This window comes from Squalius cephalus (genome assembly GCF_949319135.1).
Source record: "Squalius cephalus genome assembly, chromosome: 5".
Classification (NCBI taxonomy): domain Eukaryota; kingdom Metazoa; phylum Chordata; class Actinopteri; order Cypriniformes; family Leuciscidae; genus Squalius; species Squalius cephalus.
The window spans coordinates 20,427,385-20,449,788 of NC_137126.1; the positions used below are offsets into that span (position 1 = coordinate 20,427,385).

At 36.4% G+C, this 22,404-nt stretch overlaps 2 protein-coding genes across 8 annotated transcripts in view; both read left to right on the forward strand.

The window, feature by feature from the left end:
- The window catches only part of mctp1a (multiple C2 domains, transmembrane 1a), a 302,675-nt gene that overhangs the window by 274,237 nt on the left and 6,034 nt on the right, over positions 1 to 22,404 (forward strand). The window lies entirely within an intron of this gene.
- Positions 1 to 22,404, forward strand: part of kiaa0825 (KIAA0825 ortholog) — a 145,906-nt gene that overhangs the window by 24,207 nt on the left and 99,295 nt on the right. For 2 of the 3 annotated variants that reach the window (XM_079870384.1, XM_079870386.1), the window contains exons 5-10: positions 1,339 to 1,509; positions 3,549 to 3,634; positions 3,982 to 4,191; positions 13,486 to 13,742; positions 15,259 to 15,439; positions 19,199 to 19,389. In XM_079870384.1, the coding sequence (XP_079726510.1) occupies positions 1,339 to 1,509; positions 3,549 to 3,634; positions 3,982 to 4,191; positions 13,486 to 13,742; positions 15,259 to 15,439; positions 19,199 to 19,389 (1,096 nt within the window). The remainder of the gene's footprint in view (positions 1 to 1,338; positions 1,510 to 3,548; positions 3,635 to 3,981; positions 4,192 to 13,485; positions 13,743 to 15,258; positions 15,440 to 19,198; positions 19,390 to 22,404) is intronic. The other variant, XM_079870385.1, reaches the window with a different exon arrangement.

The window sequence follows — 22,404 nt, forward strand, 5'->3', positions numbered from 1 at the left end:
ATCCGATCGTGAAAGACCAGGTGTAAAATTCCATCCGAAACGCTTTCGAGACTGATTTAAATCCACTCAAACCACTTCAGGACGTGGTGTGAGATGCATTCCAGACGAAACTGGACAAGTATAAATCCATCTGGTTGCTGAAACCACAAACGTAAATTTTGCTCCTCCCAAAATGTTACAAAATAAACATCTGAGAGTGTCTTATAGGCCAGCTATGACATGTTATATAGTAAGTCGCAGAAGCTCAACACACAATCATCTTCATTAAAAGTATTGAGACTAAATGATCTTACCAGTTTGGTGCCGCCTTTTTGGAACCTGTGACATTTTTTTTTTCTTTGATGAATAGAAAGTTCAAAAGAACATAATTTATTTGAAATGGAATATTTTTTTCTAATAAGTCTTTACTGTATCTTTTGATCAATTCAATGCGTCCTTGCTGAGTAAAAGTATTATATTTCTGCCTAAAAAAAATGACTGACCCAAACTGTGTACTAATATTTAATTGTTGTATAGTAGATGTTTCACCAATGGGCAGATTCTTTTGAAAGACTCCTAAATGTGTGAAATTGACTGGTTTAGAGAATGTATTGAAGGCTGTTGTGTAGTGTAACATTTCTGGACTGATGTTGATGTGCTTACATTTCAACCCTCTAAATCCTTAACCCATATAAATTGTCTGTATGACAGACCTTCACATTTGGTATCTCCAGAGAGGAACCCATCAAATAAGATTCTACAGATGGATTCATTTGATATATATGTCCCTGTATAGTTCTGCACATCTTTAAAAAAGCTTTTGCATCTGACTTGTACAAAGTAAATATATGCATAATGCACAATCCTTCACTTTTTTATGCTGGTTTGGTGCTGGTCAAGCTGGTGGACTAACATAGCCATCCTGTTCATTTTCAAAATGTAGCTGCTGAAGCTTGTCGACAAGTATGGTCCTTTTTTTTTAGCCATTTGACTGAAGAAGTTAAATTAGTTTACATGTATTTGCATTTAATCATCATTTTATCCAAAGTGACTTTCAAATGAGGAGCATCACAAGCAATCTATCATACAAGACACAACAACATTTGAAGTACCACAATGGCAAGTTTTAAGAGTAAACCAGCGTTGTGTAGAAGTAAAAATTAACAAAATATTTTAGCTAATTACTAAGAAGTGCCTTGGTTGTGTTTTAAGTAAGTGCTCACAAAAGAGTTCAACTACTTCTTAAAGTTTGTGATGGACTAAGCAGAACGAATGGAGGTTGAAAGCTCCACCATAGAACCGCAACACAAAATACGCTGTTTTGTGCATGGACTAACTCTATGTTTTGTCCATTTACAGCTCCTCAGGATCTTCCACGAAGAGGGCGAAAGTTCTGCCTCACCTCCCATCAGCTCAGGTGCTTGACCCAGCTGACCTCAACCTTACTGGAGCTGGAACAAACTGTGGAGGACCTGGCAACCCATCTGGGTTTCCTTAACTGCGCTGGAGAATCAGCCTGCAGTGTCAAAGGTACACTTTAACAACCATCGCTAAACATTACCACATCCAAATGCGAACTAGAGTCAAATCCATCCGTTGCAGGTCAGTGCAGCTCAGCAATCCTGATTTAATAGGGAAAATTCTGTCATCATTTACTCACCCTAATGTCATTCAAAACCTGAATGACTTCCTTTTGAGAAGATATTGTGAAGGAGATATTGTTAAAATGTTTACAATGAAGTCGTTGTTTTGAACAGCACCGTTCAATATTTGGGTTCAAATGTACCCCAAAAAATGTGTTTTCGACTGTCTAATAAAAATTCTTGAGCAGCAAATCAGCATATTACAATGATTTCTGAAGGATTATGTGACACTGGAGTAATTATGCTGAAAATTCATCTTTGCCAGCACAGGAATAAATATGTCGATATAATAAATATTGTAATAATATTTCACAATATTACTATTTTTACTGTATTCTTGATCAAATAAATGCAGCCTTGGTCTGCATAAGAGACTTCTTTCAAATACATTGCTTATCCGACAAATCTTACCGACCCCAAACTTTTGAACGGTAGTATATATTCAAAAACAATTGATCGGACAAAAAAAAAAAAAAAAAAAAAGTTCTTCAATACATCTTCTTTTGTGTTCCGCAGAAAAAAGTAAGGCTGGAAACAATATGAGTTTTCATGTTTGGGTGAACTATCCCTTTAAATATCATAGTTTCTGATCTCTTAATCAACGAAACACCCATAGTAAGCAAATGTCCCCCTGCAGCAACTGTGAAAACATATACAGATAACTGGTTTATGTTGCTCTCAGACTGAATGTGATATACGCCAGTCAACAAGATATATGGTTGTTTTTTTCCCCAGATGAATATCACCATAGTATAAATAAATGGCAGCCGATCAAGATTTCTGACAACAGTCTCCTGCAAATCTGACATGTGAAATGATTTGTCACCATGGGAGCGGAAAACCTCCAGCTATATTGTGCTCGACGGAGCCTTTAAATACGACAAGCCTCCTATTCCTGCGTATAATAGCGACATCTCTACAGGCAGCTTATGAGACCAGACTGCTGGCCTGTAGCAGTACCTTGTATACATATGCTTTTTTTAATGAGAGTTTTCTCGCCTTTCTTTACAGCTTTTTTACCGTTCCTTATGTGTGTGTGTTTTGTTTTCGCATATAGAAACACTTCTACACGCACAAATTGAGGAGGCCGGAAATTTCTTTTCACAAATTTTTTTTTTTTCTGCTATGAAAGTGACTGGTGCGTATAGTAATTTCTGTAAAGGTTACATTAAAAAACAGGACAAGCAGAAAAGGGCTGGATTTACTGAGAAGTAAACAGCCTTTAAAGGGCAGTTATCCAAATCATTAATTCAGCCAATCAAACGACTTAATTACCAGAAATTCATCAGATGGGCTTAAAGGTCAAAAAGTGACATGCTGGCTGCTTCTCCCCTCCTTCGCCTGGCTCGGCTCTCTCTCTTCTTCAACTAAATTGCCTCGCCCGGGGTCTCACTTCCGAAGCGTCTGATTAGAAAAATGCGGCCTTGATGCATGCACTTTTAATTTGCCCACAACAAGCACGCACACACACACACACACACACACACACACACACACACTTATCCTCCCTCTAACCCTTCCATGGATTAGTCCAGATATGGCCATAGCTATCAGGGGTTCAAATCAACTCCAAAGCCTCCGAATTTAACAAAGCTTACTGTTGCAATTACTGCGTCCGCTTTTTAGTTTTTCCCCCCGCTTTATTGGGTGAATCACGTTGTTGTTTGTAGGTCGTCAATGCGCAGAGGAGTTTAATATGTTGGCCTGGCCTGACCCTGGCACCCCACACATTGACTTCATTTCCAAAGGCACCATGTAGAGCGTGAATGCATATGCTAATATGCTAACGGAACATATGAGATGTTCCTGCGTGAAATGTTTTAATGAGCTGGAAATTAGAGGATTTGGAGCTCACTTCCTTTCGTAAAGCTGTAGTGACAGTTTACTGTGGATGCATTGTGAGTGTTTTTTGCTTTTTCCATGCAGGGGTCCTGAAGAAGGTCAGGGATGATATGGAGGGGACGGCAGCAGAAGACAAAGCCGCTACTGATCTTGTTCTGCAAAGCACGGAGGTGATACACATCCCTTATTTATTCACTTCTGGTGCAAATACTGTAATACTATTTTTCATTGCACCATTATGATTTTTGAAACAACCCTCCAATATAGAACTTTACTGAATGCGTTTTTATTGTAATCAACATATATTGTTCTTGCGTGAGGTTAAGGGTTTAAACAAAACCCTAACCCTAAAAACTCTAAGAACACCCTACATATTATTGAGTTGGTGAATTTTGCATTGGCAAGCAGTACTGTACATTATATCCTTAAATGCATGTTTTGTAACCATTAAAATACTGTATATTCCAGTCTGACCAGATGTTGCATGGTATTTGTGTATTTGTGTGTGTGTGTTTAGGTGGTATCTCTTGAATTTGGGTGGAGGGCTACATTTAGAGACCTCATTCCTCAGATGGCTCACTGTGTGAAGGTGGTGTTGGATGATGTGTGCAATAAGAATCTGGAGCAGGAGGAAGCCGCACATGCATCGAGCTCTGCTAACATCTCCATAACCCCTGTTGACCACAGACACGGTCCAGAGAGAGACTCTCCCAAGATGGTGGCGAAGGTAACTTAATAGAAATTTTAATAGTAAGATGAAGAATCACACACACACACACACGCACGCACGCACACACGCACGCACGCACGCACGCACGCACGCACGCACACGCACACACACTCACACACACACACACACAAGTGGGAGAGAGAGCGGGAGAAAGAGTATGTGCTTTCCGTACATTATAAAACGGAATTTTGTTAAATTGTCGTTTTTGTCCTATTGTTTACTATATTTATTTGCTTGGTCATTGTCGTTGTGCTTTTTTTGTGTTTTTTTTTTTTTCTGTTGTAAGCTGTACCTTTGAAATAACTGAAATCATTTGGCGAAGTGACATAGAACTGTAATGCGGTCAAGACCTGTCTGGAACTACTTTAGCCGTGCGTTTCCCTGAAAATAATTGCACACCTTAGAACGTTTGTCAACCATTCAGATTCAAGCATTCAACAGCCCCGTAAAATAATTAATGTAATGTAATGTCATGTAAATGACAAATGAGAACTAAAACACAGCATATAAGAACTAAACACAGAGAACTAAAACACAGCATATATATATATATATATATATATATATATATATATATATAGCCTATACTAAGTATAAACAAAGATGATTGGATTAACAATCATGAGTAACCATAGAAACAAACTAGAACGCAATGTGTAACCTAGGAGACAAACAAGTGGCGGGAAACTGAGAACAAATGAGACATGTAACTGAGGGATACAAACTAAAAGTCCATGAGGGTGTAACTAAGAATAATCGTGAAAAATTATAAGGCCGCACAGTGTAAGTGCTTTTTGTGTATGCGTGGTTTCAGTTGTTCCTATTTTTTGCGTATATTTAGTATAATTTTTAGTACGAAAGTTTTTGGTAAATCATTATTTGCTCATGAAAATGTTCGTACGCAGCTTTTACAAACAAATTTGTGCGTACATATGCTTAATGAGACCCAATGCGTCCTGGCTGAAACAAGTATGAATTTCTTTACAAAAAAATCTTTCTGACCCCAAATTTTTTTAATGATATATGAGTATTCTCAAAACATAGTTAGGTAATGACTTGTTTATATGCTTATTATAGTATCACGTTAGCTTAGCACTGAGCACCGAGTTTCTGCCCATGTACTGAAGAGCATTCTAAATAGTCTCTTATGAATGAGGAAGCTTGTAGGCTGTATGCATCAAGGCAGCTCACTAGGTTTTGAAACAGAGCTATAGAGGAAGGTATTTGTGAATATTTCCTTACCTTTCCAGTCTCTTTTGAAATACTCCAGTGGTTCACAGTGACATGACATGTCTGGCACCGTGGCTCCAGGAGCCTCTCTGGTCTGTGAGTTTGCTCTGTGGCCCAATGTCTTGCCTCATTTTATCCCTCATCACGGAGGTCCCCGTCTGAGACGAGCTCCACTCGCTGCAGCTCGGGCAGATTGATGAGCCATCACAGCCTCAAAGGATGGCCTCTGAGCTTGGATAGGATGCAGGTGTTTCAGTTCATGCGTGCTCCGTTCACCAGTCCTTTTTCTTCTAGTTAAAAACATGTTTTTTTTCATGTCCACACTAGACAAAAGTCATATTTTTTAACGGAACTTAAAGGGATAGTTCACTTTGAAATGAAATTTTGGTATGTTTTAGCTTACCTCAAGGGCATCCAAGATGTAGGTGTCTTTTTTTCTGCAGTAGTTTCAATTTTGATATTTTTAGGTCAAACCGTTCTTGTCTGACAGTCATATCAATATCATTCAGGTCTACGGTCACTGTCTCAAAGAGCATGCACAGAGTCCAAATTAAAACAATTCCCCATCGTCCAAATTAAACAATTCCCCATCGTAAGTACACATTGATGGCCTAAGACACGAAACGAGCGGTTTGTGTGAGAAAACGAACAGTATTTATATCGTTTTTAACTCTTGTACACAGCCACGTCCAAGTGATCTGAGGGCGCGCGCGCATCCTGGTATGTGACGTGTACGCAGACTGGTGCATAGATATATATACACTAGAATAGATGTCGCCTTGCCTACGGCATTCGTTCCAATGAATTCGTTCCGACAACATCTAGTGTATATATATATACACTACACAAAATACAATGTATGGTGTACCACAAGGTTCAATACTAGGACCAAAATTATTTACATTATACATAAATGATATTGTTAAAACTTCTGATTTGTTGAAATTCGTAGTCTTTGCAGATGATACCAATATATTTTGTGAAGGAGAGAATCTTCAACATCTGTTGAAGATTGTCTCTCAAGAGTTGGTTAAGCTTAAATTGTGGTTTGATTTAAACAAATTATCTCTCAATATAAAGAAAACTAAATTTATGATTTTTGGGAAACGTAGAATTCCTGAAGACTTAACTATTGAAGTACTGTGTGATAACACCAGATTAGAAAGAGTTTATGAAAACTCCTTTCTGGGAGTAATAATTGACCATAAGCTCAGCTGGAAACCACAAGTCAATTGCATTAGTTCTAAATTGGCAAAGATCACTGGTATACTCTGTAAAGTGAGACCCATGTTGAACCAGGAAACAATGTATATTTTATATTGTGCGCTTTTTCTTCCTTATTTGTCCTATTGTACAGAGGTGTGGGGCAATACCTATAAAACCACCCTAAAGACGATATGCACTATGCAGAAAAAGGCAATAAGAATAGTTTGCAATGTTGGCTATCATGCACATACAAATGATTTATTTTTAAAATTACAAACATTAAAATTTAAAGACATAGTGGATTTTAAGACCACACAAATTATGTATAAAGCTAAAAACAAAGTACTCCCTAATAATATTCAAAAATGGTTTAAGGAAAGAGATAGTAGATATAATTTAAGAAGGAGAGGAAATCTCTCTCAATCAATGGCACGTACTACACTTAAAAGCATGTGCATATCTGTCAACGGGGTGAGGTTGTGGAATAATTTACCTATAACAATTAAGGAAAGTAAACATATTGTGCAATTCAAAAGAAGGTTTAAAATGTCTATATTAGAAAAGTATATAAATTAAGGTGGACATGGGACAAACATCTAATTTCCTCTTCAAGAGGTTGATTTGAATTACCATTCGTCTGTTTCTTGCCATTTTGCATATATTTAATTATTATTATTATTTTTTTATATTATATTGTGTGATTTATATTCAGATAAATGTACTTTAAATGATTACGTTTTTTCTTAATAAGGATAAATTATGATATCTTGCAAGAGTAAACAGTAGCCGTTTCAAAGCTAGATGTGTAAAAGGGGAAGGCAAATATAAGTTAGCTTCTTCCTTCTCCTTTCTTGTTTTTTTTTCCATTTCTTTTGAACATGCTGAGACTTTTAGTTTTATTGTTTTCTGTCAAAATATGTTTTGTTGCTAATGATCATGTTCTGAAGAAGAAAAAGAAAAAAAAAAAGAATAAAGTTCATTCATTCATTCATTCATTCATATATCTATGCACCAGTCTGCGTACACGTCACATACCAGGATGCGCGCGCGCCCTCAGATCACTTGGACGTGGCTGTGTACAAGAGTTAAAAACGATATAAATACTGTTCGTTTTCTCACACAAACCGCTCGTTTCGTGTCTTAGGCCATCAATGTGTACTTACGATGGGGAATTGTTTAATTTGGACGATGGGGAATTGCTTTAATTTGGACTCTGTGCATGCTCTTTGAGACAGTGACCACAGACCTGCATTAAATGACTGACAGACAAGAACGGTTTGACCTAAAAATATCAAAATTGAAACTACTGTGGAAAAAAAGACACCTACATCTTGGATGCCCTTGAGGTAAGCTAAAACATACCAAAATTAAATTTCAAAGTGAACTATCCCTTTAAGTGATTAAAACACATACACACACACACACACACACACACGGTTTGATTTTAGAATGTACACTGTGATTCTTTAGAACTTTCTATTCATCAACGATTACTGGGGGTGAAAAAATGCATCACGGTTTCCACAAAAATGTTAAAGGGATAGTTCACCCAAAAATGAAAATTACCCCATGATTTACTCACCCTGAAGCCATCCTATGTGTACAGTATATGAGTTTCTTCTTTTAGACGAATACAATCAGAGTTATATTAAAAAATGTCCTGGCTCTTCCAAGCTTTATAATGGCAGTGAATGGCCGTTTCTGTTTTGAAGTCCATAAAAGTGCATCCATCCATGATAAAAGTGCTTCACACGGCTATGGCTATGGTTAATAAAGGCCTTCTGAAGTGAAGTGATGCGTTCGTGTAAAAAAAAAAAATCAATATTTAAAACTTTATCGACTTAAAATAACTAGCTTCTGGCAGGCGGCCTACGCAAGTCTACTTACGCCAAAAGAGTGACATTTGACAACGTATTAAGCTTGGAAGAGCCAGGACATTTTTTTTTATTTAACTCTGATTGTATTCGTCTGAAAGAAGAATGTCATATAAACCTAGGATGGCTTGAGGGTGAGTAAATCATGGGCTAATGTTCATTTTTGGGTGAACTATCCCTTTAAGCACAACTGTTTTCAGCAGTTAATATTAAGAATTTTTTCTTGAGCAGCAAATCAGCATATAATGATTTCTGAAGGATCGTGTGACACTGAAGAATGGAGTAATGATGCTGAAAGTCATTTTAGCATTATTACTGTTTTTTCTGTATTTTTGATCAAATAAATGCAGTCTTGGTGAGCATAAGAGACTTTCAGACACATTTAAAATTCTTACCAACCCTTAATTTTTTAACAGAGGTGTCATATACAAGTACCATATTTTCTGGACTTTAAGTTGCAGTTTTTTTAATCATCTGAAACATGCTGTGACTCATATTCCAAAGCGACTTATGCTATTAACTTCAAACTTATTCTCAGGTACAACTTACTTTGTGGAAAATATGGTAAATTCCTTTAGAGTGTTTTCATATTTCTGCATTTTTTTAAGAACTGACCTCTGCATGCAAAGCTGCTTTACAACCTTCGTCGAACATAAAAAATAGATGCTTTTGCACAACATGGCCTCATCTCATGAAGTTTAGAACGTCAGCGTTCATGTCTGATTTCCATACCGTTTCATTGATGCTGCCGACACCCCTGGAACCACATCACTAACAAGTGTCAAAATTTGTTCACACTCAAGACCTGTACGACACATTTACGTGTAGGTCAGTGCTTCAGAATGAGCAGCCCTCATCTCAAAGGTTAGCATGTGCATTTATTTGCATTCTCTGCTACCCTGAGTGTCTGAGAACCCCTTCTTTTTGACACGTGTCACCACGGCCCATAAGTAGGCAGCGTTATGCTAGCCCAGACCTGACTTAGCCAGAACGTAGTCAGTCCAGATGCATTACAGAGATCAATACTTCACCCATTCATATTCATACATTCATGCTTTGTTTCAAACTCTCAGAGTCGCCAGACCTCCCGTCTGCATAATATTTCAGCAAACCATTTATCAACCTGAAACCGCGATCCAGCTATTGACCACCTCGCGTTGACGATCGTCCTTAACCCTGTGCGAGGAGAAGGATTTAGCACTTTTCAAAGGTGCAAGAAGACTGCTGCAGAGTTGAGCTCTTAAATGTTTTAAAGCTTTGCTGAGAAATAACCTTGTGGTGGCTGTCCTGTTGGAATCCATATCTTTGATCTGCTCTAGTTAAGGGTTCTCCGAACCGGAGCAGCAGGCTTTAGAAAGCCATAAATCTCACCGACACCTCTCGGGTGCTCATCACCTTGGATTGGGGCGAATCTTTGCATTCTCGCCCACATATCTCTCATACTTCCCACTAAGCTTACAATAACAACACTCAGTCTGTTTTCGACTCGCTGTTTCAAGACCTGTTCAGCCTTTAGGGGCTTCCAGTTTGGCGGGTCTCTTTTAGGGATGTCAAAGCAGCACTAGAAAAATGATACCAGTTTTCGTATTAGGATCATAATACAGTGCCAACATGTACAACAGGTCATGTTGTAACGTGGCTACGCAAAAGTGGTCAAATGCACCTCTTCAAATGTGCCTCTTTGTCTTAAGTGAATGTGAACAGGAAAGAAACATCACATGTGTCATTTTTTGTCTGTTAGGCCTTGCAATAAATGACTAATGATGATAAATGACTCTTATGATGTTAATATTAATCAAAAAATATTAATTAGAAAAAAAAATCACTCACTCTTCTATTTATTTACTGTTTTTTTTTTTATTTGTACAAACTATTTAATTTCAAATATTTATTCAATTGATAAATGCTTGCAATATTATAATATGTTTTAATTGAATTAGGTCATATTTATTGGTATAGTTTATTATGATGATATTAATTAATGAGATTTATTCAAATTGACAAAATATACTAATATAAAAGCAAATTAAGTTAATAATATAAATAAACTATAATAATTTTCTTTTATTGTTATAATTTCGTTATATTACCATTTTACTGACTTTTTATTTGTCAGCAGTATTTACCTAATTGCAGCATACCATCGTTAAATTTTTTTTATATATATTTATAGTTATAGTTTATTATTAAAATAATTAAATTATTCAAGTTTAGTAATAATAATAATTAGTAATATAAAAAATATTACAAGTAATTATAATATTATAGTTAATATAATAACAAATTACTAACTAATAATTGTCTTTTATAATTATCATTTTATTATAAGCTTTTTACTGACTTTTTATTTGTTCAATTACATGAAAAATCTATATTTAATTAATTTATAAATATTTACAGCATGCATTTAAATATATTTTATTACATTTTATAGTTATAGTTTAGTAAAATATTTCAAAATAATAGATATTAAAATGTACAAATTATACAGGATTTTTTTTTTTTTTTTTTTGCAATATTGAAGCTTGTATTGTGAGTAGCCTAGTGAAATCTCACTGGTATTGCTACTAAAATGTTGTTATGGTGACAACCCTAGCGTGCTGCATCTGTTGTGTCTGAACATAATGGAATAGCAAGCTGTGTAATGCAGATGCTGAAGTTTAGTGGAGAAGTATGAAGTCACCTCTCTCTTGCCTGTCCATGCTTGATTGATAGACCTGCTATTGGAAAAAGTTTCCATTTAACATGTGCTGGGTTTTTTTTTCCTCTATGTTCGCAGAGGCCTTGGGACACGGTAACTCCCTGTGGAAGGGGGAAAGGGTGGAGTGGAGGGAGATATATACACCACACGTGTATTTTACTGCTCTCGAATAGCCCGGCACCGTAACTCATTTCTATTGGTATATAAATTCGACAGTGAACCCAGCACGTGCGTCTGGCTCTTCGGCATTGGCCCTATCCACTGCCGTAACTGTTGATCTGCATTAAGCGTGTGGCTGGAAGGAGGGATGGAGAAAGGGATGAATGGAAGCGCTAGATGGGGATAGATCCACAATGATGTCTTCATTTGTCAAGTGTTGGAGAAATATGGGTGGAGGAAGTTTGGTGTATGTTCCGTTCCAGGCCTGCCTCTTTTTGGCAATAACCCTTAGGGGTCTTCCTTTCAAGCAGCGTGTCTCCCGAGGCAATGTAAGGCAGATGTAACAGGCACACACACTTTCGTAATCATTTTGAAGAGAAAATACCATTGCTGATTCCCTGTTTCCTCCAGGACAAATGTGGAAAAATGAGATAAGTGTTGCTGCTCTCTCCAGGCTCCACAGGAGGGGAACTGCAGGTATTTGAATCCGAAAATGGCCCTGAATGTCTCTCACAGTCATATCGGCATGGATGATTCGGTTATTCTATCGCAATAAATGCTAGTTGGTTCGCATATGGTGGAGTTGTGTGAGCTGCTGAAATGCAATTTCGGTCTTCAAAAAGGGAAGTTTGAGTGTAGTACGATAAGGAATTTCTTAGTGTATAGCGCTGAATGTTTTTTGTTGGATTTAAGAGGGACAGGATGGAGTACATAAAAGTTTTTTTTTTCCACAATAACTATCTGCAAATAATTCAACTGAATGGTCATGATAGTAAAGAAGCACTGTTTAGTGTGGATAACAGTATAGTTGCACCAAACAAGTGTTAAAAAATAAATCCGTCAGTGTCGGAGATGAAGCCTGTCAGGTTGTTCATGTGCTTCAATATGTTGTGTTGTGTCATTTCTCTTTCACTTATTATTTCCCGTCAAAACTGTCCTGTTGATTTACAGGCAAAATAAAATAATAAAATAAATTGATTCATTAATTATACACATGATTATGTTTTATTCATTGTCTTTAATAATGTGGAATTTTGCAGGGGCAAAATAATTGAGTTGTGAAGTGGGGGACACATTAAAGGCACAGTATGTAAGTTTCGCCACTAGAGGACGCTTATTCAAAACAATTACGAAGGCATAGCCTGATGACGCTGTGAATGAGCGTGGAATCATGGGAGTTGTCGTCTTACAGCTGAGGAAAAGCAATATGATGAGACTCATGTTCATGGATGATTTATTAATGTTACTGGTATGAGCCTGGGACATTTTACATTGCTGTTTTTATTATGCTTATATGCTGCAGTCGGCCGCTGCCGCTCATTCGCATTCGCCTCCTTCTCTGAACTTGAACTTGGTTACAGTTACATTTGATCACTTAAATTCACATTATCTTATTCCATTCTAATGAAACAACCGTTTCACAAACAAGTGCTGAAATACTCATACAGGATTACAGGTTACTTTATTTGACGAATTAAAATTGTGGGGTAACGCAGCTCTATTTTACTTGGTCAAAACAATCATACTAAAAATACATTTGAGTGTCCTGAATGTTATGTTATAACGCTACTCTGTGCTTTCTGTGACTGGTATAAGACACTTGTTGCACATTGCAGTAAGCTAGATCACATTATAATATCATATTAATAAAAGCTGGATGACTAAATCAAGAAAACAAAGGATTCGAAAAATAAGACTAGCCATGTTGAGCTATATAACAATGGTTAGTTTTCTGTCAATAAAGTTATCCAAACAGTTGCTCACCTGTCAAAAAAAATAAATAAAATAAAATAAAGAAGCGTCTTTGGTGTTTCCATGGTTTCAACCGAAGTTAAACCGTAAATCGAGGGTAATGCGGATATGAAGCCATTGACAAGCGACGCAATGAAACGGCCCGTTACACTGGTTAAAATATCTGATTTCTCTGGATTTAAACATTGTTGGAAACATTTGGGATAATGTAAGTACACAAGTCAACAGAATATATAACAATGTTCTAGTGGTTTTTGGTTATTTTAATCCAAAAATCATACATATCGTGCCTTTAAGGCATAAGTATTGATTATCTATTGATCATACAGAAAAACCTTTGAAAAACTCACATATTCACTGTATTTCCAGTTCTGTGCAGACATTGTGGAGCAGATGGATGCTTTTCTCCCTCTGGCTGTGGCGTTTAGAGAGGACACCCTGCTGCCCGTGTGCTCCAGCTACGTGGAGGTGTGTGGCCGTGTGACTTCTTTCCTTCTGACGAGGCTAGAGGAAAGGGCAGGGGAAGTCCCGGCCTCAGCTCCCCTCAAGAACCTGCCCATTCTGATGGCCACCAGTGACTACATTCACCAGACACTCACTCACTATGAAAGCCAGCTCAGAGACATGTGAGTTAAACACATTTTTTAAAGCACTCCTGTTTGTCGATTATATTTTCTTAATTTATCAATATGTAGCAAGGACGTATTAAGTTCAAATTGATCAAAAGTGACAGTAATGGCATTTACATTGTTTCAACACATTTATATCTCAAATAAATACTTTTGAACTTTGAATTAATCAAATAATCCAGGAAAACGTTCACACAAAAATAGTACACAGCAAACTGTTTTCAACATAAGAAATTATTCTTAAACACCAAATCAGAATATTATAATGATTTCTGAAGGATCATGTGACTCTGAAACAATGCTGAAAATTCAGCTTTGCCATCACAGGAATGAATGACATTTTAAAATATATTAAACCAGAACTAAAAAAAGCTATTTTGAATTGTAATAATATTTCACAATATTATAGTTTTTTTTATCAAATAAATGCAGCCTTGTTGAACATAAGATACCTCTTAAAAAATCTTTCAAGGGTAGTGTTAGTGCACACTAGTGTAGTGTTTTGAGCTAGTCCAATGCAAGTCATTTTAATGGTAAGATTAAGTAAAAAAATAAAAAAAAAATAAAAAAAAATATATATAATTTTCTTAATTGTTTTGTTTTGTATTCCAGTAACTATATAAATATCTTTAAAACAAGATAACATTTGTGTAAGTTATTAAGACTTGTTATTAGAGAATATACATTATTTTTATTCACTTTGTTTTTAAATATATTTTGAAGTTTATTTTTCTTATTTCTATTTTTAAGAAAATATAGGTTTATGCTTAATACAACAACAAGAAGAAGAAAACAAATAGCCAGAATCTTAGTCTAGATTCTTAACATTTCTAATTTGCATGTATTTGCATTTCAAATGCATAAACAACTGATAAAGATCTTAATGTTTGGCCCAAGTATACATTTATCAAATGCAGAAGCTGTACCGTATTTCTGTAGTGGATGTGGCGTGAGGAATGACAGTGAAGTCTGATCCTCTGTATTGTGGTAGCCCTGATTTCATAAATAACTCCAAATCTCTCCATGGATGATAGGTAGGCTATATTAAAAAAGCCAGCTTGGGTTTGACCTGTGCATTTGTACATAAAATGAAAAGTGTTTGGAGAGGGTGAGCACTGCTAAAGTTCACCGGTTTATAGTGCACTTTGTCAAGCCTAGGTTTTCCTGGCAAGGCAGCCTGTCAGACGGATGTCAGATTTACTAAAATGCTGTAATTGGATTGTAAAGAACCGGAGTGAGACGTACGTGAGCTGGTGGGCTCTGACAGAACTGTTCACCTATGTGTTTGTAAGGTTACAGCCGAGAATGAGCAACAGAAAGAGAGTGAGACAGACAGAAAGGGGTGTCAGACCGTATGTGTGGCCTTATTCTTAAAGAAGGGGACTGAGAAAACATTAGGGGAGGAATTAGGAGGTGTTGAATGATTGACAGGTAATAATAAGAGCCATTTGCTGATATTAATCACTTAGTGGCTCTTTGACCTGTAAACTACACCGCTTTTGCTTTAAACCAGGCCTTGTGTCTTTGATGTCTCCAACACCAGGCCTCTAACTCTGCTGCCCATTCAGAGAAGCCAGGATGTGTTGGCGGCCCTGAACGATCACCTGACCAGCTACTGCGTCCATGTGTGCACCACTAGTATACTGCAGGATGCCGAGAGCCACTACTGGAGTGACCCCAACCCTTTTTACGAGGTACAGATGGTTGTAGCTTTTCTGGCTATATTTTAATAATAGTTCATGTTACGTGGAAGCCTTGTTGAGGGCTTCTCTTTGGGGTTGGGTTAGGTTATTGGAAGACAAAACATCCTGTGCTTTTAAAGCGTGCTCAAGGATAAAGCTGTGGTGAAGTCAAACAGCATAATCACATTCAGAACTTAAGTGTATCTGTATTGAAATGCAGTGACATTGGGCAATAAATGATACATTGTATTATTGTGTTCTTAAGTAGTCGCCCTCTTAAATTCTTGGCTGTTCTTTGCACATTGTCCTTGACTGTTTAGTTGATCCAACCTCAATCTTTAGTTGATCCAACCTCAAGGCCTGCCATACTAAAGAAATACAAAAAAAACATATTCTTCAAAAAAAAAAAAATGCTTGAACGTTGTACATATTTGTAACCAAATTCCAGTCTCGGCAGATCTGACAAATTTTACAGAACCAGAATGTGTTTGTGTAAAACCTTCTTGCCTTTCCATTAAAGAAAAAGAACATTAGGTTGTTCATTGACTATATATTCGATTTTTTTTTGTGGGGGGTGGGGGTGGGGATGGGTTGGAATACTTTTAAAATCCTATTTTTATATCATTTTATATTATTATTTTATTTAAGTCTATTTGTTTTGTCGACGGGGGATTATTTGGTTAAGCTTTTGGAGCTTTTAGCTTGATTCATTTGTAAGAATCAGTTAAAACGGTCCGTTTTAATCAATATATTTAATCAAAATTTTCATTCAACAGTTTGTTTGCATCATCATCCAAAATTTTTTATTTAAATTACATGAAAATTGTAATTAAATTGTCTTATTAAAATGTTTTAGATTACATTTACATTTGTGCAAATTAATAAAAAAAAAAATTCTATAAGGTTTTATTAGGTCACATTAGTGAATGAACGATACTTCTACAGCATTAATCTTAATTCATTTTAATTTCAACATTTACTAATACATTATTAAAATAACGTGTATTTGTTAGCATTAGTTAATGCACTGTATTTTATTAATTAACATTAACAAAGATTAATAAATATTGTAACAAATGAATTGCATTGTTAATTCTTAGTTAATAAATAAATGAATGTTTAAAAATGAGACCTTATTGTAAAGTGTTACCAAATATTCGTATACACTAAATAAATATCCATATACACTAAACATTCTTTTGTTTATTTATTGAAAAACAGCCCTTAACTATTTTTAACTAGATTTTTACTTCTTGCTGTAAGCATTTCGAATTGATTTCTCTGCAATTGTTAATAATAAAAAAAATGATATATATATATTGTTAATTAAAATTCAAATCAAACTTATAAGCCTTTTCAGACCAAATAAGAAGTATTGATGTTTATATTAAACACGGTCATAAGTAAAAAAAAAAAAAAAAAAAAAAAAAAAGTCTATCTAGCTACAGTATATTGGTAGCTGCATAGCTCTCAGTCCTAGTTCTCATAATGACCCTTCCTCTAGTCTTTTCAGTGGGGCTTGTGTTGCCCCGAGGCAGCTTTAGACTAACCATCTGTGTGTCGAAGAGTCTAGCCGTTCCCGTAGCCCTAACCTTACCTCCATTAAGATATGGGCACACTCATAAGCGCTCTCACAGATGCGTACGCACACATCCGCCCGTCGCGGGGCTGTGGGGCAGACTGGCCTGCTGTGTGCAGGTGTGAGTCTGCGCCTCTGCTGACCTGTATCCCCTCTTCCCCCCCTCCTCCCTTTCACTTCCTCCCGAGCAAATGCCAAAGGGCCCGAGTGCTTCCAGAGGCCCAGTCGCTAGCGCTAAATCCCTGGGTCCGGACGTTTGGTCATGCTCCTGTGTGTCCCTTTCTATGGCTGACTTAGCCGTGGCTCACTGGTGGACCACGTCCCAGCTCTCATTAGGAGATGTAGTACATGGTTGTTAATAATCTCTCTTTGGTCACACTGTGAACTCCTAATGCGGCTTCCTCTTTGCCTGAAAGTAATTAGCCTCTTAGGAAAGCAGACTCTCTCGTCCTCTTTATCATTTTTCTGAATTGTGTTTCCATTTCTTGCTTTTTTCCGTTAGAGCTGTTGAGCAAGTATCATACAGTCCTGAAAGCATCTCTCAGCAACGCAAGTCTGAGCCTTTAGATCACTCAAGCTTATTCCTGTTATGCTCTACATTTGTGCTCTGCAGCTTTTTAAAAATAATATTGTGTCGCAAATCATTTCTTTAAAAGTGCAGAAATAGCTTCATACTTAAACTTTATTCATTAAATCTTGATTATTTGCACAGTGACACGATTTTGCATAATAGGATTGAAGTTAATAGGATGGAAATAAAGAGCTGAAGCTCACTAAATGTGGCAATTTGAAATACATTTTTTATATTTTCAAATCTTTTTGACATTTTTAAAAACATTATACAGATTTCTGTCATTTTATCGAAGGGTATAATGTTTTAGAGCTGGGATTTTCAAACTTTGTGTCTGGGGAGCCCTAGGAGGCCGGTGGAATTACACTTGTTAACTTAATATATTTATTAAAAAATGTTAACGTATAACAATATTTTCTTTTTTACACATTTAGGCAATTTGATATTATTACTGTTTCATAATTCTTTAAAAATACATATAAAGTGTACACAAATATAAATATAAATTATTATATGAATGCATTTATTTAATTTATTTATATAAATATAATTGTATTAATACAATTATTAATAATAAAATAATTTCTTTTTGGACTATACAGTTCTCTAATAGTGGCTAGACAAATATATGATGGGCATTTATACTTAATATATATATATATATATATATATATATATATATATATATATATATATATATATATATATATATATATATATATATATATATATATAGTTGCCCTTGTAAGGATATAATCATATATGATGGTTTTTGGCATCATCAGAAAGTTTGAAAACCTCTGTTTTAAAGTGAGACAAACCAGCTAATACATCACATAATTCATCAAATCTGTTGTTTATACTTGTTCATGTTTATGCTGTTTTCCCCCACCAAAAAGTGATATCACATCCTGGAGGATGATGTCATGGAACTGGCGTTTGTTAGTTGCAAAAGTCTAACAGGATGGAAAGCAAAATTGAGAGCACAGGAAAAACCTATAAAATCCAATTAAAACGATATTCCCAAGAAAACCATGTTTTATTTGAACTATTGTGATTAGAGAAAGGAAAAATGCTGAAACATCTGGAGAATTTCCTAATGAATTCCCAGTTTTTAAAAGATAGATTTGCTATGGACTTGGAGACATGGTTAAAAAGCAACATCTGCTCAAACTTTAAAATTCACTCCTTTGTTCAATTTGGGATGTTGTGAGGGAGAAAAAAAAAACCCAATATGATTTCCATTTTAAAATTACAAGTTATATTTCACCCAGTATATTAAGTCTCACATGATGAGACTTGCATAACAGGAATGACCTGTTGCCATCTTGACTCAGTGTGCATGCATGTCTGGGTAATGTTCAGATGAACAGTGATTGAATATCCAGATTATAACTTCAAAGTATCCATACGCTCTCTCTTTCTCTGTGGTAATGAGGGGTCCAGGTGCAGCGTGCAGGTTGCATGACCATGAGGGTCTAGAGGAAGATTGTCTGGAAAGACCTTCTGACTTTTTTCCTTTCTCCTCATTTCGGTATTTATTTGCAGTGATATCATCATCATCTCTTTACCAGTCTCTCTTTGTCTCTTTTTTTTTTGTCTCCTCCACCATTTTTTTCAGGGTGAAAGGTGTTCTTTCTCCATCCAGATGTGGCACTATTTTCTCACAGGCCTGCGCAGTGACCTTTGGGGCGCTGTTGCCCCCGTGCAGGCCCGGCAGACCTTGGCCCAGGTGCTGTGTGAGACCCTGGAGGTTTTAGTTCAGAGGTACTCAAGAGCGCGACCCTCCTACAAAAGACTCCCTCAGATCAGGTACCAGATAAGAGGATCGTTTGAAAACCTGCCGTATTTAACATTAGAACTGTTGTTATTTTTTTCAATGTCTCGGGTGGGCATGGAATTCTCAGTTCCTTTAAATGGTTCCATTCACCATTGTTTATTCCATCCCATCCCGTTCCACAGACAATATTTCAGTTTGTGTGTGTTGTAGTTTTTCCCTCACCAACATTATATTAATAAAATACCATCTCTTATCGCTATAGATAGATAGATAGATAGATAGACAGACAGACAGTTAGATAGACATACAGACAGTTAGATAGATAGATAGATAGATAGATAGATAGATAGATAGATAGATAGATAGATAGATAGATAGATAGATAGACAGACAGTTAGATAGACATACAGACAGTTAGATAGATAGATAGATAGATAGATAGATAGATAGATAGATAGATAGATAGATAGATAGACAGACAGTTAGATAGACATACAGACAGTTAGATAGACATACAGACAGTTAGATAGATAGATAGATAGATAGATAGATAGATAGATAGATAGATAGATAGATAGACAGACAGTTAGATAGACATACAGACAGTTAGATAGATAGATAGATAGATAGATAGATAGATAGATAGATAGATAGATAGATAGACAGACAGTTAGATAGACATACAGACAGTTAGATAGATAGATAGATAGATAGATAGATAGATAGATAGATAGATAGATAGACAGACAGTTAGATAGACATACAGACAGTTAGATAGACATACAGACAGTTAGATAGATAGATAGATAGATAGATAGATAGATAGATAGATAGATAGATAGATAGACAGACAGTTAGATAGACATACAGACAGTTAGACAGTTAGATAGATAGATAGATAGATAGATAGATAGATAGATAGATAGATAGATAGATAGATAGATAGATAGATAGATAGACAGACAGTTAGATAGACATACAGTTAGATAGACATACAGACAGTTAGATAGATAGATAGATAGATAGATAGATAGATAGATAGATAGATAGATAGATAGATAGATAGATAGATAGATTATATAAGATGTATAATTATAGATGTAACTTCTGAAATTAATTATAGCTGTAATTAAATGCAAGTATTTTTTAAATATAAGTGCAATGTAAAAGCATATGTACACAATAAGTTCATTTAAATGTTAATGATTCATTTAAATGTTAGTACATAATAGTTAAAAACACTTATTATAAACCATATATATATATATTAGTGCTGCACGATTAATCGTATCGCAATCGCAATCGCGATGTCAAGCCTACGCGATTGTATGACGCAAAATGCTGCGATTTTATATTAAATAAACAAATTAGCGCTGTTAACGCACTTATTAATGCAAATGCTTTTAAACCATTCATGCGCGATAAGACATAAAAGAACAAGCTGCCTGTGAATGTCCTCCTGACACACACACACACACACACACACACACACACCGACGCGCGCCAGTATCAAGTTCTCTTTCGCGGTAGAACGAACAACACACATGTATGCCAAAATGAACGCGCTGCCTGTGAAGTGACAGACAGAAAGACTCGCGCTAATATCGTGCGTGCGCACAAAACAGCATGACAGAATACAGTTCTCTTTCGAGCTTGAACGAACAATAACACACACAATTATGCCAAAATGTCTTTTTGTCGAGTGTCTTCATAACATAAGAGTATCTTATGATGAACATGAAGAGTTGTGATGACTCGTGAAAGAATGAGGCGCGTGTGAGATCCGAGTCTCTGACAGCGGCTGGTCTTAAAGGGACAGTACACAGTAGCCACTAATGACATCTGTCGCTAAAGTTATTCTTTTTTTCTTTTTTCTTCTTCTTATTATTTTTCTTTACCCCTGACATGTATGGTTATATGTACTCTTGTATGTAAATTATGTTTTGTTCTTGTTAAAATGCAATAAAAAAAAATAAAAAAATCTGTCGCTAAAGTTAATCAAAGAACAAAGGGAACAGAGAAAAACACTCACTGCTCTTGACTAAAGAACTTTTTTCTTTAGGCTGATTATCACTAATCTGTGTGTGCATTTATTTTCCTTGAGAACCAAGCAAGTTGACTCATGAAACCATTTGTTTATTATATCGCATATCGCAATCGTAATCGCAATATTGACCTCAATTATCGCAATATGACATTTTCCCCAAATCGTGCAGCCCTAATATATATATATATATATATATATATATTGTTTTTTTCTCTCCACCATTATATTAATAAAATGCTATTTCCTATCATCTTACTTATTGTTTAATCTGTGTGTGTGTAAAAAGAGTGTTTGAACATGCTGGATTATTCTCATTCGGTTGTTGCGTTGTGGAAATGTGTCGTGCTGAAGTGGCCATGCATGGTTAAAGTCACCCGTCTTCGTCTTATGGTCAGCAGTCACACTCAAACACACAGTAACTGAGAGCAGTCGTCCATGCTGTCTGATTGAATGATCTTACCGTATTTCTGCCGCACTGAGACGCACAAGCCCACCTTCTATCAGGAACCTCGGGCTTAGCAGACAGTGTTGAATGCTTTAGTGATTATGCCGGTGTTCGGCCCCGGGGGTCAAAGCAGATCTCCAGATTTGTAGAACAGTCTCTCTTTGTTAGCACATGGCCCTGCCTCAGCGCCTGGCGGAGGGCCCGGTTCTTTCATGCTAGACGGGCCCAACCGCCCAGGCCTTGTGCGTAGCATTAACACATACTTAAAGTGGTTAAAGATGCCACAAGAGCACGCTTCCCCTCCACTCCAGGACTGATGAGAAAGAGCAGATCGCCCAAGGCTGCACTGAAGGAATGAATGGAGGGAACGTTTTTTCTTTCTGCAAGGACACCCGGTTATGAGCTCTTCAGTGCCGGGTGAGCTCAGGGTCTGCCAAGCAGATGGGCTCTGACTCTGCTCCCTTCTCTTTTTCTCCTATCTGGTGAAAGGGGAACTTTCGCTGTGCTATAAAGCAGAACTTGGTGGTAGGTGATGAAAAGTTGAGTTTAATATGG